The 13,563-nt window shown below is 53.0% G+C and overlaps 1 protein-coding gene across 7 annotated transcripts in view; it reads left to right on the top strand.

Annotated features, from left to right (window-relative positions):
- Nucleotides 1–13,563, top strand: part of SMARCA4 (SWI/SNF related BAF chromatin remodeling complex subunit ATPase 4) — an 88,262-nt gene that overhangs the window by 63,912 nt on the left and 10,787 nt on the right. For 3 of the 7 annotated variants that reach the window (XM_081232077.1, XM_081232078.1, XM_081232076.1), the window contains exons 26-31: nucleotides 588–815; nucleotides 1,068–1,166; nucleotides 1,424–1,501; nucleotides 2,284–2,502; nucleotides 6,924–6,980; nucleotides 7,486–7,739. In XM_081232077.1, the coding sequence (XP_081088203.1) occupies nucleotides 588–815; nucleotides 1,068–1,166; nucleotides 1,424–1,501; nucleotides 2,284–2,502; nucleotides 6,924–6,980; nucleotides 7,486–7,739 (935 nt within the window). The remainder of the gene's footprint in view (nucleotides 1–587; nucleotides 816–1,067; nucleotides 1,167–1,423; nucleotides 1,502–2,283; nucleotides 2,503–6,923; nucleotides 6,981–7,485; nucleotides 7,740–13,563) is intronic. The other 4 variants (XM_081232082.1, XM_081232081.1, XM_081232080.1 and 1 more) reach the window with 3 other exon arrangements.

Raw genomic sequence — 13,563 nt, 5'->3', positions numbered from 1 at the left:
GCTCCACACCAGGCACTGGCCTGAGCACCCGATGCCCGTTGGCTCCTCTCACACACGATAGCCACGAGAGGGGCTGGTGTCAGCAGAGTGGATCCTGAGGCTCCGAGAGGTGGGGTCTGGGCCCGGCTTGCATGGCAGGGCCTCCAGTCAAACCAGGCATCACCGTGGTGCTGCCCAGCTTTGGCGTCATTCTGTAAACAGTGCCCTCGCCATGATACAGCCACGCCAAGCCAGGCCCTGCCCTGGGCAGCCAAGGGGCCCTGTGCAGCTGTGAGAGGAGCTGCTGGGGTATAACCCCCTGGGGTGGCCCTCTACAACTGTGGTTTCTTCCTGAGTATCCGTCAAATCCCAGTGAAGGTAGAAAGTGACGCTTCTGCAGGAATTTGGGGTGAAGTCATCCTGGCATGGGCTCCAGGTCTTGTTCCTGAGCTTCTGGCCTGTGCAGCTTCTGGCTGTGGCGGGCAGAACAGCCAGGCGGGCACCCGAGAATTGGAAGACCCCTGCCTTTCCCAGTGGCATCCAGTGACCTACTGTCCCTTAACGATTTAAAGAGCTTGTTTGGGACTGACCGGCGTCTCTCTCCCCAGGACCTGCAAGCGCAGGACCGTGCCCACCGCATCGGGCAGCAGAACGAGGTGCGTGTGCTCCGCCTCTGCACGGTCAACAGCGTGGAAGAGAAGATCCTGGCTGCGGCCAAGTACAAGCTCAACGTCGACCAGAAGGTGATCCAGGCCGGCATGTTCGACCAGAAGTCCTCCAGCCATGAGAGGCGCGCTTTCCTCCAGGCCATCCTTGAGCACGAGGAGCAGGACGAGGTGAGGGCAGCGCCAGCCCCGACCCCCTCCCCGGCGTGAGTGGTGGACGCATGAGCGGCTTTCATTTTTGTTTTTTTACCTTTTTTGCACTCTTATTTTTTTTGCATCCCTTTGGAGTAAAGGGAGTGTGGGCTGAAAGGAAAGAGGATGAGTACTTGCTTTTTCTTTGAAGTGGTTTTTTTTTTTCTAAACTGCTGGTGAAAGATGCCGGATTGACAGCCCTGGAGACTGAAGTCCTCTATTTATCCACAGAGCAGACACTGCAGCACGGGCAGCGGCAGTGCCAGCTTCGCCCACACTGCCCCTCCGCCAGCGGGCGTCAACCCCGACTTGGAGGAGCCACCTCTAAAGGTGAGAGGGGTAGTTCAGTCTCCATGCCCATTCAATCCTCGGCTTCTCGGCTGAGATGGCCAGCAAGGGCCCTGATCCCACGGAGCGTGCGTGTGCGTGTGCGTGTGCGTCTCTCGCTGCCGTGTGGGTCCCCATCCACCGCAGCCGGACTGGGACCGCCAGCTCATTTCCCATGGACCGCCGCCGCTCGCCTCCGAGCCCGGCCGCCTCCCACCCCGGTTTCCCCGCACTCCAACTAAACGTGTGACATCTTGTAGGAAGAAGACGAGGTGCCTGATGATGAGACGGTGAACCAGATGATTGCCCGGCACGAGGAAGAGTTCGACCTGTTCATGGTGAGCGCCGCGGGCACTCGGGCCCTGCGCACCCTCAGGGGCTTGGTTCCCCGCCTGTGTGAACCGCGTGCAGTGGGGCTCACGCGCCCCCCCCCGCCCCCCGACCCCTTCCCTGCTGACACCGAACAGAGCAAAAGGTCTCAGTGACGGTGGCATCCCCAGTGGGTAACGGGGCCGGGGGCAGCCCTCAGGGTGGCCCCTCCATGGCTCCTAACTGACCCATCTTTGTTCCGTGGCCTCCTAAGTGTGTCGTAGGGATGGTAGGACACACGTACACACCCAGCCCTGCTCCAGTTTATGGTCTTCCATCCGGCCAGTGCCTGTTGTCCTTGAGGCTCCCTTTCAGAGGGAGCCACACTGTCCAAGACTGAGGGGCTGGCGAGGGCCTCGGTCTCAGATGCCCTGTTGCCCCTCGTGGGCACGGAATCGGGGGGAATTGGGGGTGCCCTCGGCCCCAGCAGTCCTGTGCTTTCCGCTGAGCCTGTATCGCCTCAGTGGGTCAGGGGAGCCGCTGCCCATTCCAGCTCCCGTTCCACCACCTTCCTGTCCTTTCCAGTTCTGTCTGCCCCCGAAGCAGAGCCCCAGCCAAGGTCTGACATGGCAGTCCGGCCAGCTCGGCCACCGCACGACCAAGCTGCTGTTTAACTACCGCTGCAGCAATGGTCCCGAGGCAGGGAAGCAGCTCCCGGTCAGGGTGCCCCCGCGTGTGCCCACTGGCCATCTCCTCTGTCCCCTCTGTGCTGACTCCTGTCCCTCTGTCCCTGCCGCCCCGCACCCCATAGCGCATGGACCTGGACCGCAGGCGCGAGGAGGCCCGCAACCCCAAGCGGAAGCCACGCCTGATGGAGGAGGATGAGCTCCCTTCGTGGATCATCAAGGACGACGCAGAGGTGGAGCGGCTGACCTGCGAGGAGGAGGAGGAGAAGATGTTCGGCCGCGGCTCCCGCCACCGCAAGGAGGTGGACTACAGCGACTCGCTGACTGAGAAGCAGTGGCTCAAGGTACATGCCGGAGAGGGCCGCGGGCGGGGCTCAGGTAGCGCAGGGCTCGGCCGCCAGGATCGAGGCCTTCGTCCGAATCCTGGGCAGTGCCCTTCGGCCTTTCTTGGTCGGTTTTCACTCACGACAGCGACCCTTCACACGTGGGGTCAGGCTCACTCAGTTCCTCCTGATGGAACTCGGGAAGGCACCCCTGTGCGGTTCCCAAGCTGCTCAAAACCCACTTCTGGGTAGAGTTGGCCCTTCCAGCGTCAGGTTTAAGCAAAATATTGCCAGTCTTTGCATGGGGCTGACCGGAGGACCCAGGGATATATTGGGGATCGTCAAGTCACCCTGCAAGATGGTTGAGAGTGGGGACGGGGTCAGGCAGCCCCGCCTTTGCGTGCGTCACCCCTGGGAGCTGCGGGGAGGGAAGAGGGAGGAAGCCCCCGCCCGAGGCTCCCGGCACCAGCTGCTCATGGAGGTGATGTGAGCACCCATTTTCAGCAGGTGGCTCCCGGCCCTTGCAGCTGCCGACAGCTGAGTCAGGGCTGAGGGCGGCTGCTGGTCCTCCTGATTCAGCCCCCCAACCCCACCCGAGTGAGGGCACTCTACATTTGCACAGGGGCCTGGCACTGGGGTTACAGTGACAAATCAGACCCCATTCCTGCTCCAGGGGTTCTGAGTGTAGAGGTGATGAGTAAGAGTCCAACCCTCGAGTTGTTGTCCCTGAGACACTTCCTGAAAGGCAGATGGTGGCTTTTGGTTACGCCCTGCTGAGCGCCACACCCCAGAATGAGCAGCTGTCTCCCCAGGCCTCTTATCACACACCCTGGGGTTCCCCTTAATTAACTGCAGCCCCAGTGCTTTTTCAGCCATGTGGCCAGGTGACCTTGGTCCCCTCCTGGGAGCTCAGAACACCCCAGACTTGCGAGCTCGCCCACTGAGCTGGGCACCAGAGGGAGCTGTTGAAACATGCCAGGAACCACCGAACCTCCAGTGGGGCGGGTGGGGCATCTCATTCCCTGCCGTTGGCCCAGGGCTCCAGGGCCCAGAAGAGAACCTTGGATGAAGGAACGTCGTACCAACCACAGTCCCGAACGGCTCGCATGGGGCCTTTGCCAGCCCGGCATTACTGAGACAATAGCTGCCCACATGCTAATGATAATAGTTGGCGCTCATTTCTTTCTCCCTCCTCCCTTTCTTTGAGGAATAACTTACATACCGTAGAATTTACCCATGTAAGATGTACAGTTCAGTGATTTTTAGTATATTCACAGAGTTCTGAAACTATCACCACAAATGAAGCTTAGTACATTCTCACCCAAAAGAAACTATTTTCTCTTTAGCTATCTTCCCATCCCTTTATTCCCTCTAGCCTTTGACATCCACTAAACAACTTTTCTGTTTCAGTAATTTTGCCTAAACAGGAAATTTTCTATAAATGAAATCATGCATTATGTGATCCTTTGATGTCTGGGTTTCTTCACTTAGCAAAATATTTTCAAGATTCATCCAGGTTCTAGCATATATCAGGACTTCATTCTTTTTATGGCTGGATAATGTTCCATTATAAGTGTATACAACATTTGTTTATCTAGTCATTAGTTGACGGACTGTGGGGTTGTTTCCACTTTTTAGCTATTGTGCATAATGCAGTGCTGAACATTTGTGTACAAGTTTTGTGAGGACATATGTTTTGATTTCTCTGGGGTGTGTATCTAGGAGTGGATCAAATGGTAATTCTCTGTTTAACCTTTTGAGGAACGAAAACTGTTTTCCAAAGTGGCTGCACTATTTTACATTCCCACCAGCAGCACAGGAGGGTTCCAGTTTCTCCAGGTCCTCGCTGATAACTTTCTATTTGCCTTTTGATTCTAGCGATCCTAGTGGGTGTGCAGTGGCATCTTATTGTGGTTTTGAATTGCTTCCGGTGGGGTGTGCTGGTTGGGGGGGTGGCGCTAATGGTGTTGGGCACCTTTTCATGTGCTTTCTGGCCATTTGTAGATCTTCTTTAGAGTCTTTTATCAGATATATGATTTGCAAATATTTTCTCCTATTCTGTGGGGTGGTTTTTGTCTTTGTTTTTCACTTTTTTTTTACATATTTTTAAAATTTATTTATTTTATTTATTCATTGTTTTTTGGCTGCATTGGGTCTTCGTTGCTGCGCGCAGGCTTCCTCTAGTTGCAGTGAGCGGGGGCCACTCTTCATTGCGGTGCGTGGGCTTCTCATTGCGGTGGCTTCTCTTGTTGCGGAGCACGGGCTCTAGGCACGTGGGCTTCAGTAGTTGTGGCTCGCGGGCTTTAGAGCTCAGGCTTAGTAGTTGTGGCGCACGGGCTTAGTTGCTCCGTGGCATGTGGGATCTTCCCGGACCAGGACTCGAACCTGTGTCCCCCGCATCGGCAGGTGGATTCTTAACCACTGCGCCACCAGGGAAGCCCCTGTTTTTCGCTTTCTTGATACTGTCCTTTGAAGCACAGAATTTTAAATTTCTGATGAAGTCAAATTTATTTGGTTTTCTCTTTTCGCCTGTGCCTTGGTAGCATGCCTGCGAATCCATTGCCAATTGATGGTCACAAAGATTTACCCCTGTGTTTCCTTTCAAGAATTTTAGAGTCTCAGCTCTTACATGTAGGTCCGTGATCCTTTTTTTTTTTTTAATTTTATTTATTTATTTTTGGCTGCGTTGGGTCTTCGTTGCCACTCACAGGCTTTCTCTAGTTGTGGCGAGCGGGGGCTACTCTTCATCGCAGTGCGTGAGCTTCTTATTGCGGTGTTCTCTGTTGCAGAGCATGGGCTCTAGGCACGCGGGCTTTGGTAGTTGTGGCACACAGGCTCAGTGGTTATGGCTCCTGGGCTCTAGAGCTCAGGCTCAGTAGTTGTGGTGTGCGGGCTTAGTTGCTCCGTGGCATGTGGGATCTTACCGGGCCAGGGCTCAAACCCATGTCCCCTGCACTGGCAGGAGGATCTTAACCACTGCACCACCAGGGAAGTCCACCGTTGATCGCTTTTGAGTTAATTTTTGCGTATGGCGTGAGGTCCGGGTCCAACTTCATTCTTTTGCATGTGGCTATCTGGTTGTCCTGGCACCATTGTTGAAAAGACTATTCTTTCCCATTTGAGCACATGCCATTTTTTTTAATATATCGTACTCAATAAAATTTACATTAATAAAAGAGATATTTAAAAAAAAGAGAGGGAGAGAGATTTACCCAATTCAGATACTCCTCTGTCTTAGTGGTGCACATGTAATTCGCACCACTTTTCTGGCAGCCACTCTGATGCCATATGTACCCAAACCCTGTAGAATGTGCCTGGCTCTTGCCCTTCTGGGCTGACCTGCATGTCTAGGGCACAGGACCAGAGACCCCAGTATTAGATTCCTTGGGCTGCTATGACAATTACCACAAATTTGGTGGCTTAGCACAACAGGAATTTTTTCTCTCACAATTCGGGAGGCTAGGAGTCTGTAATCTAGGTGTCAGCAGGACCATGTTCCCTCTGAAGGCTGCTTCCTTGCCTCTTCCAGCTTTTGGTGGCCCCAGCATTCCTTGGCTTGTGGCCACATCACTCCAGTCTCTGCCTCCGCCTTCACATGGATGTCTGCAGTATCTCTCTTACGGCCTTTTCTGACTCCTTGGATTTGGGCCCACGCTAATGTAGTATGATCTCATCTCTATTCTTAACTTATTACATCTGCAAAGACCCCATTACCCCATAAGATGACATCCTGAGGTTCCAGGTAGATATGAATTAGAGGGGACACCATTCGACCCACTGTGTGCCCTCCCCCATGCCAACCTCCTTTCAGTCCTTCCTGTCTGCTCTGTGCCCTCCATGCTGTTCCTTTGGCCTGGATGCCTCCTTCCACCACCCTGACCCTTCAGATCTGCTTAAGTGCCCACCTCTGGGAAGCTCTCCCCAACCCTGACCAGGACACATCTGCTCCACCATCCTCAGAGCACCTCTCACCCTCCTTCTTGGCACTCAGCACACTTGTCACCGTGTTTGTGGGCTGTGTTCAGTGCCTGGCCCCGTACCTGCACTCAGATGCAGCCGGTAACTGAGATGAATAACCAGGGCATCCGTTTGGGTCCAGGCCCCACTCCCGTTTCTGATTCCATGCCCCCCTAGAAACCTGGCTTCCCATCACTTTGTGTTCAGGGCTAAAACATGCAAGTTAGTTATTATCGTTGAGAATTAATACATCGGAACTATTTTAAAGTTAACATTCACGTTCGTGTTCTTCAACCCAGCGGTTTCACTTTCAGGAATCTATCTAAAAGAAAGACAAATGTCAGTTATGACGGTACTTAGAATAGCCCACCCACCCATCCTCGCAAAATTGGAAAGAACCTAAATGCCCAACTACAGAGGAAGTTAAGTTAAGGCCCATGTTACAAGGAAATACTATTAAATAGGCATTAAAAATTATGTTGCAGAAAGACGAGAGGAAGTATATCCAGGACATAATAAGCAAAAAGCTGAGTCGTGATGTGGTATGTGGCTCGATCCCGGTGCTGCCTCGATTGTGCACATGTGCGTGGGAAGGTGGGACATGCTGCAGGTGGAGGGTGGGGATGGCTGCACAGCAGGAGCGTTCCCAGTGCCACTGAACTGCACACTTGACAGTGTTTGAAGCAGCTGACTTTATGTTATGTGTATCTTACCACAGTTTTTTAAAAACATGGAACATGGTCTAGAGCAGAAGTGTTGACGGGGTCACCTCTGGGTGGAGGGTTTACAGGAGCCCACTCTTCAGGCTTCATACAGTGAGGCTGTGACACTTAAATTTGTAACATACACCGTTTATCTGCGAAGAACGGGCTTGGGTGGGCTGGCATCGGGGAGACAGAGCTGGCCCTCACAGCCCCCGTGCCCTTGGAGCCCGTCTGGAGCCCCAGCATGTGTCCCGCCCCAGCCAGGCCCCCGGGTTTGCGCCGCGGCCTCTGCTTGTCGACCTCGGTGCTGGCTGTCCTATTTTTACCACTATTGACCCTGAAGGCCATCGAGGAGGGCACGCTGGAGGAGATCGAAGAGGAGGTCCGGCAGAAGAAATCGTCGCGGAAGCGCAAGCGGGACAGCGATGCCGGCCCCTCCACCCCGACCACCAGCACCCGCAGCCGCGACAAGGACGACGAGAGCAAGAAGCAGAAGAAGCGTGGCCGGCCGCCTGCCGAGAAGCTCTCCCCCAACCCGCCCAACCTCACCAAGAAGATGAAGAAGATTGTGGACGCTGTGATCAAGTACAAGGACAGGTAAGCCGGGGGCAGGGCGGGTGGGCGGGCGGGGGCCTCTGGGAGGGGCTGGCGAGCCCGCTGCCTGGGCAGTCACCCCACAAACTCAGGTCGAGTCTCTGTCTCGGAGCCTCTGTCCTCGTGGGACGTGACATTAACGTCCTGGAAGAGGGGAGACAGGCAGCGTCAGCCGTGGTGAGAGGGCAGGGGAGGCGACGTTCAAGAGGAGCCCTGAGGAGGGCAGGTCTGGGGACGAGGGGTCCAGGAGGTGACTGGCGGGTTCGAGGCCAGTGGCAGGGTGAGTGTGGGAGAAGGGGGTCTGTGCTGTGATGGAGGCCGATCACGTGGCTGGTGGACCGTGGTGAGGAGGCGCCTGTGGCTGGAACAGAGAGCCAGTGGTTTTCCTTCTGTAGACAGTCCCCCGCCCCGCCCCGGCTGTGGTCTCCCTGCCCTCACAGACACGCCAACCACAAGACAATGCATGCTTTCTGCTTTGTAGATCCATTTGTGGATCATGAGTACTACGTAAGTAAGAAGAAGAAAATAATGGCTCTCCCGCGGCCCTCCTAGGAGACTTGTGCCCGTCCTGCCAGCACGGGGTGGGTCGCGTGGATCTGCATCGGGCAGCCAGGGGCATCCTTCCGCCTCCCAGTGTCTTGTTCCACTTTCTGCTATATGCAGGTCGATGAGGCTGTCCCCGTAACGGGAGGGTTTTACAACTTGAATTCATAGTAATGCTTTGCAGTCAATCACAAGCAAAGTAGGGGAGAATTTTAATCTGTCTGAGGGAATAGTGTCAAGGCATGAGCCCATGGTGTATCATTTGGAGAAACTGTTACCAAGCCTGTGATTTCAGGGGGTGGTGATGGTTATAGTTCCCCAAGAAAGGATACAAATTGCTCTTTAAAAAGAATCCTTTATTATTGGAAGAGAAACAAATGATGAAGTGGAAAAGAGGCATATTTAAGTTCAACTGCTGGGCCTAAAAATATTACATCTTGTGTCAGTGTTTTTTGGAGTTTTTTAAGTGTATATTGGGGTTTTTTAAATTAATTTATTTATTTTTGGCTGAACTGGGTCTTCATTGATGCACGTGGGCTTCAGTAGTTGTGGCTCGCGGGCTCTAGAGCACAGGCTCAGTAGTTGTGGCACATGGGCTTAGTTGCTCCGCGGCATGTGGGATCTTCCCCAACCAGCGCTCAAACCCGTGTCCCCTGCATTGGCAGGCGGATTCTTAATAATGCGCCACCAGGGAAGTTCCTTGTGTCAGTATTGAGAACAAAATATTGAACTCATTTGCAAACTTCACCTTTGAGGCAAATTCCACAAAGAAAAAAGTAGACCAACAATTATCTATAATATGGAATGTGCAAAAATCCAATGAAAATAATAGACACTGATGTTTTCTTCCTAATAGTATTCTTGCAAGGGAACCTTAACATTGTCAAAATGAAGAAGACCCTTGAAGGTCAGTGGGGAAGGATGAACTTTTCAAAAAGTCATGCTGATCACTGGGATATCCATCCATACGGAGAAGATAAATATTGACCCCTCCTCACGCCATACACATATATTAATTTGAAATGGATTACAGACATAAATGTGATGTAAATCAACTATATTTCAATAAATCTTTTTTTTTAATCCCATAAATGTGAAAGGTGCAACATGGGAAAAAAATTTTCACGTCCTTAAAGGAGGCATAGACTTCTTCAGTAGGACAGAAACGCCACTAGCCATAAAAGACTCACAAGTTAGACTTCACTAAAATTAAGAACATTTGTTCATCAAAGGACACCCTCATGAAGATGGTGAAAATTGCCATAGACTAGGAAAAGAAAATTCAATTTTAAAATGGGCAAAAGGCATGAACAGACACCTCCCAGAAGAAGATACCCCAGTGACCAATCAACGTGTGAAAAGGCGCTCGGGATCACCACATCGACATCATAACAAGAAGGAAATGCACAATAAAATGAGAGTGAGGTGCCTCCTCACACACACCAGAAGGGCTAAAATTCCCTTTAGTACCACCAAGGACGTGGATCAGTAGCACCTCACACCCCGCTCATGGGAGCATGTGGCTCTGGGCAGTATCTTCTGAAGCTGGACACACAGATAAAGCTTCTGACCCTGCCACTCCAGTCCTAGTCCTGAGTGCATACATCCACCAGAAGACATGTACAGGTGCATCCATAGCAGCTTTGATCACGACTCCCCTAAAGGAAACAGCCTAGTGTCCACCCACAGAACACGTCCACGGCGGCCTAATCGAAGAACAGAATTCTAACGGCCACGAGAACAGACAGACCACCACTCCCTGGGAGAATCTTACAGACACTCTGTTGAGTGAGAGAAGCCAGACACAGAAAAGTACCTATTGTATGCTTCCAGTTACAGGAAGTTAAGCTGACCGACGGTGATGAGCATGGATCAGTGGTTACCTCGAGTCGGAATTGACAGGGACGGGACACCAGGGAGCCTTCTGGGACGTTGGGATCTTGGTCTGCACATGAAAACCTTCACCAGGCTGTACACCTAAGATAAGATGTGCAGACTTTCCTGTAGTAGGTTACACCTTGGTTTAAAAATAGTAGACACTTGAAATCGGCATCCTGCACTCAATAAGGCCTTGGATATTTTCAAACTAAAAAAAAATATGTCAAGTGTCAGTCCACTTTCTTAGTCATCCTATGACTTAGAGAAAAGGCACTACTGTGCTTAGCTGAAGGTCACGTGAGAGAAGAGAAGCTGGCTCCCCTGGCTGCTGCAAACAGCCATTCTCTCAAGCCCATGCAAGATTGGGTGGTAAATCGGGCATTGAATTAAAACTAGCTTTTAGGGTTCAGGGACATCTTGTCAAGACTGGCCTATGGCAGGACACCAAGATCCTGGTGGGGATTCTGAGATCCAGCCTGATGAGAGCCCTGACACTGCAGTCACAGAGCGGAGCTCCCAGGTCTGTCAGACCCACGTGGTGGTGCCTCCGTGGAGGGCTTGAAGCATGGCTTATGCTTAACCTCACGTCCTCCTGGAACGATGGCCCCACTGGATGGGGAGTCCGCCGTTAGACTGGGGAGAACTGCAAAGGAGTTACAAGTGGGCCGGAGAATATGACCATTCCAGGAAGCCTCCCACGCGCTGGCTTTGAGAAACGTTTGGTTCTCAGTTGGAGCAGGGCCTTCCACTCGCTGGTTTGCTGGTGGCCACACAGGAAGAGATCAAACAAGGCACATAAACTCAGGAAAATAGTCACATCGTCCTGGTTGAAACGTTACTTCACGGCACATGCTTTCAGAGATGATGTTTGGGTACAAACTTGACCTACTTAATGGACATTTTTGACGTTCTTATCAAAACGTAAGAATTTGAAACCATGGGGAAAACTACAATATGGTTCATGCAGCTGTAGGGTTAGGCATGGCCTATAGACCACTAGACCACCCTGTCTTCTGACAACAACTGCAGAGTTCAGGGTCCCCAAGACCACCCTCAGGCTCGATAATTTCCCTAGAAGGACTCTCAGCACTCTCTGAAAGCTGGTGTACTCACAGTTATGGTTTATTACAGCGAAAGGACACAGATTAAAACCAGCCGAGGGGAGAGGCGCAGGGAGCAGCGTCCTCCCCGTGGAATCGCCGGCCACAGTGACTTTCCTGGCAACATTACGAGAAGATGCGCACAGAGCATTGCCAGCCTGGGAAGCCTTGGTGTCTAGGGTCTTTATTGGAACTTGGTCAGTATACCCGGCCGACCTCCCACGTGGCTGCCCAGTCTCCAGTCCCTCTGTGGTTGAACCGATGCCGCTTGACCCGACGCCCCTGCCTGGAATCACACTTAGACTGTGCCAAAGGCCCCCAGCTAAACAAAGGCACCCCACCAGGCAGGACATTCAAGGACAGAGACATGGCCTCCCAGGAGCCAAGGGCAAAGGCCAGACCTTTCTTTGGGCCAGGTTAAATTCTTTATGACACAGCTGTCACGTACCTGGAAGGTTCTGAAGCACTGGCCACCACGCCACACCAAGGAGAACAGGAGTGGAACAAAACCAGAGGTAGCTTGACGCGCACTTTCTTGTCTCAGACTTTCGATTGCTCCTTTCCAGAAGAGAAAATGAAACTTTGGATTTAACAATCCCATTTGCTTGCTAGAACCCTATGATTAGCTAAACTCTGTACCTGAGTTAAATGTGGATCCTGAGGAGAGAACTTATTGTTACAGGTTGGTTCTTCCTGGACACCAAAGAATGATTACAGGACATCGCCAGCGTTTGGATTCAGAGTGGGGAGCCTGCCTTGCTGAGCAGGGGCCGTGGCGCTGCTGTTCCTGCCCCCAGTGACTGTGGTGGGAGTGGGGTTGCACCTTGAAGCAGTGACTCCAGAGAGAAGCGGCTTGGCCATGCCTCTGCTGCTGAGTCTCAGCAGGGCCGCCCCGCCCCCAGTTTGCACCACTCCAAATGTTGCTACTAAGTGTTGATTTCAAGATCCCTACCCCCCCCCACCCCCGCCCCAGTTGTGTTAAAATACCAGTGCCGTCGTGTTTGATAGAACCTTTGCATGTACATCCTGATCTGCACGCAGGTAATGTCCTGATTTGGAAGCTTTTGCGTCTTTCACGTGTGTTCAGATTCAGGGCTGCCAGGTCCACCCCTCCCGAGGCCCCAGTTCACCCTGTGAGCGGCCCTCCCTGGAGTTGTGAGGTCTCCAGCCTTCGCAGCTGCGACCCTCTGCTGGGTGGCGTTGAAAATACACGTCCTCCCGTGGGGTCACGGTGGGAAAACGCTGGAAGAGTCTGCAGTTGTACGCAACTGAGGGCTGGCACAGGCAACCTTGGGGTCCAGTATGGCCTCCGGGAGGAGTGCCACATAAGCAGAGCCTGAGGAAAAGCAGGGGCCCGCCAGGGAAGAGGAGGGAAGGAGCATCACAGGCCAGGGGACTGCGCATGCAGGGGCCCAGAGGCCAATCCCACACGCAGGGCCTCGCAGGGTGCCTTCTCCTTAGTGGTTGGAAATCCCGAAACCGCATGGAGGAACCCTCGGGTTATCAGCCAGAAGTGAAACCAGAATTAAGGAATTAAGCTGGAAGTAGGGATTTTCACTTTAAAATATCAAGTGCACCAGTAAGTTAGGCTGCAGGGTCAGGTTGGGATTTGTCGTGGAGCTGCGTGTGCTGCCGGTGGCTGTCTTCTCCCCTGGTCCTTCGGAGGGAGTCAGCAGCTGGTGGCCGAGGCATTTAGGCACCGTCTCCAAGTGCCAGTCAGCAGATGTGTGCTCCAGGACGCATCCTGCGGCGCCTTTAGGATGGCTTCAGAGAAGTGCATCTGCTGGAAGGCGCCACCTCAGGAGACAGGCTCCAGAGGACCCCACAGAGCCCCTTCTGTACCCCGCTGGCTGATGTGTAGAGCTTGACCGTTAACTGCTACAGGGCAGAGTTGTCACTGCTGTAAAGACTCTGCGTTGGACAGTGGAGGCGCATCGGCACCAGGGTTCCTGAATTTGATCATCGAGCCGGGGTCATGGAAGAGAACATCTTTGTTTTTATGAGATACTCATAAGTTATTTCCAGATGGTTCAGAAAGTTGGTGATGTGTACAGGCCGCCCAGGCTAAGCCTCCCAGGGCTGAGCCCCACTAGGTGGGCCCTCTGGGTCCCCTTCTCCTGTCCTCTTACCAGGAGGCAGTAACCCTGTCAGGACCATAGGGTTTGAGTGTCACAGAGATCTGGGATCAATGCCAGATCCACTGTGGGTGACGAAGGGCCCCACCACATCCACGGTGGCAGCTTCAGCCAGGCCTAGTGGCCACTCCCCAAACCCTATCAGCACTTGCCCTCTGTCCTTGCAGGGGC

The sequence above is a fragment of the Mesoplodon bidens genome (genome assembly GCF_964165515.1).
Source record: "Mesoplodon bidens genome assembly, chromosome: 4".
Lineage (NCBI taxonomy): Eukaryota > Metazoa > Chordata > Mammalia > Artiodactyla > Ziphiidae > Mesoplodon > Mesoplodon bidens.
Note: the sequence above shows the minus strand (reverse complement) of the source record. Positions and strands in the feature narration are given on the sequence as shown.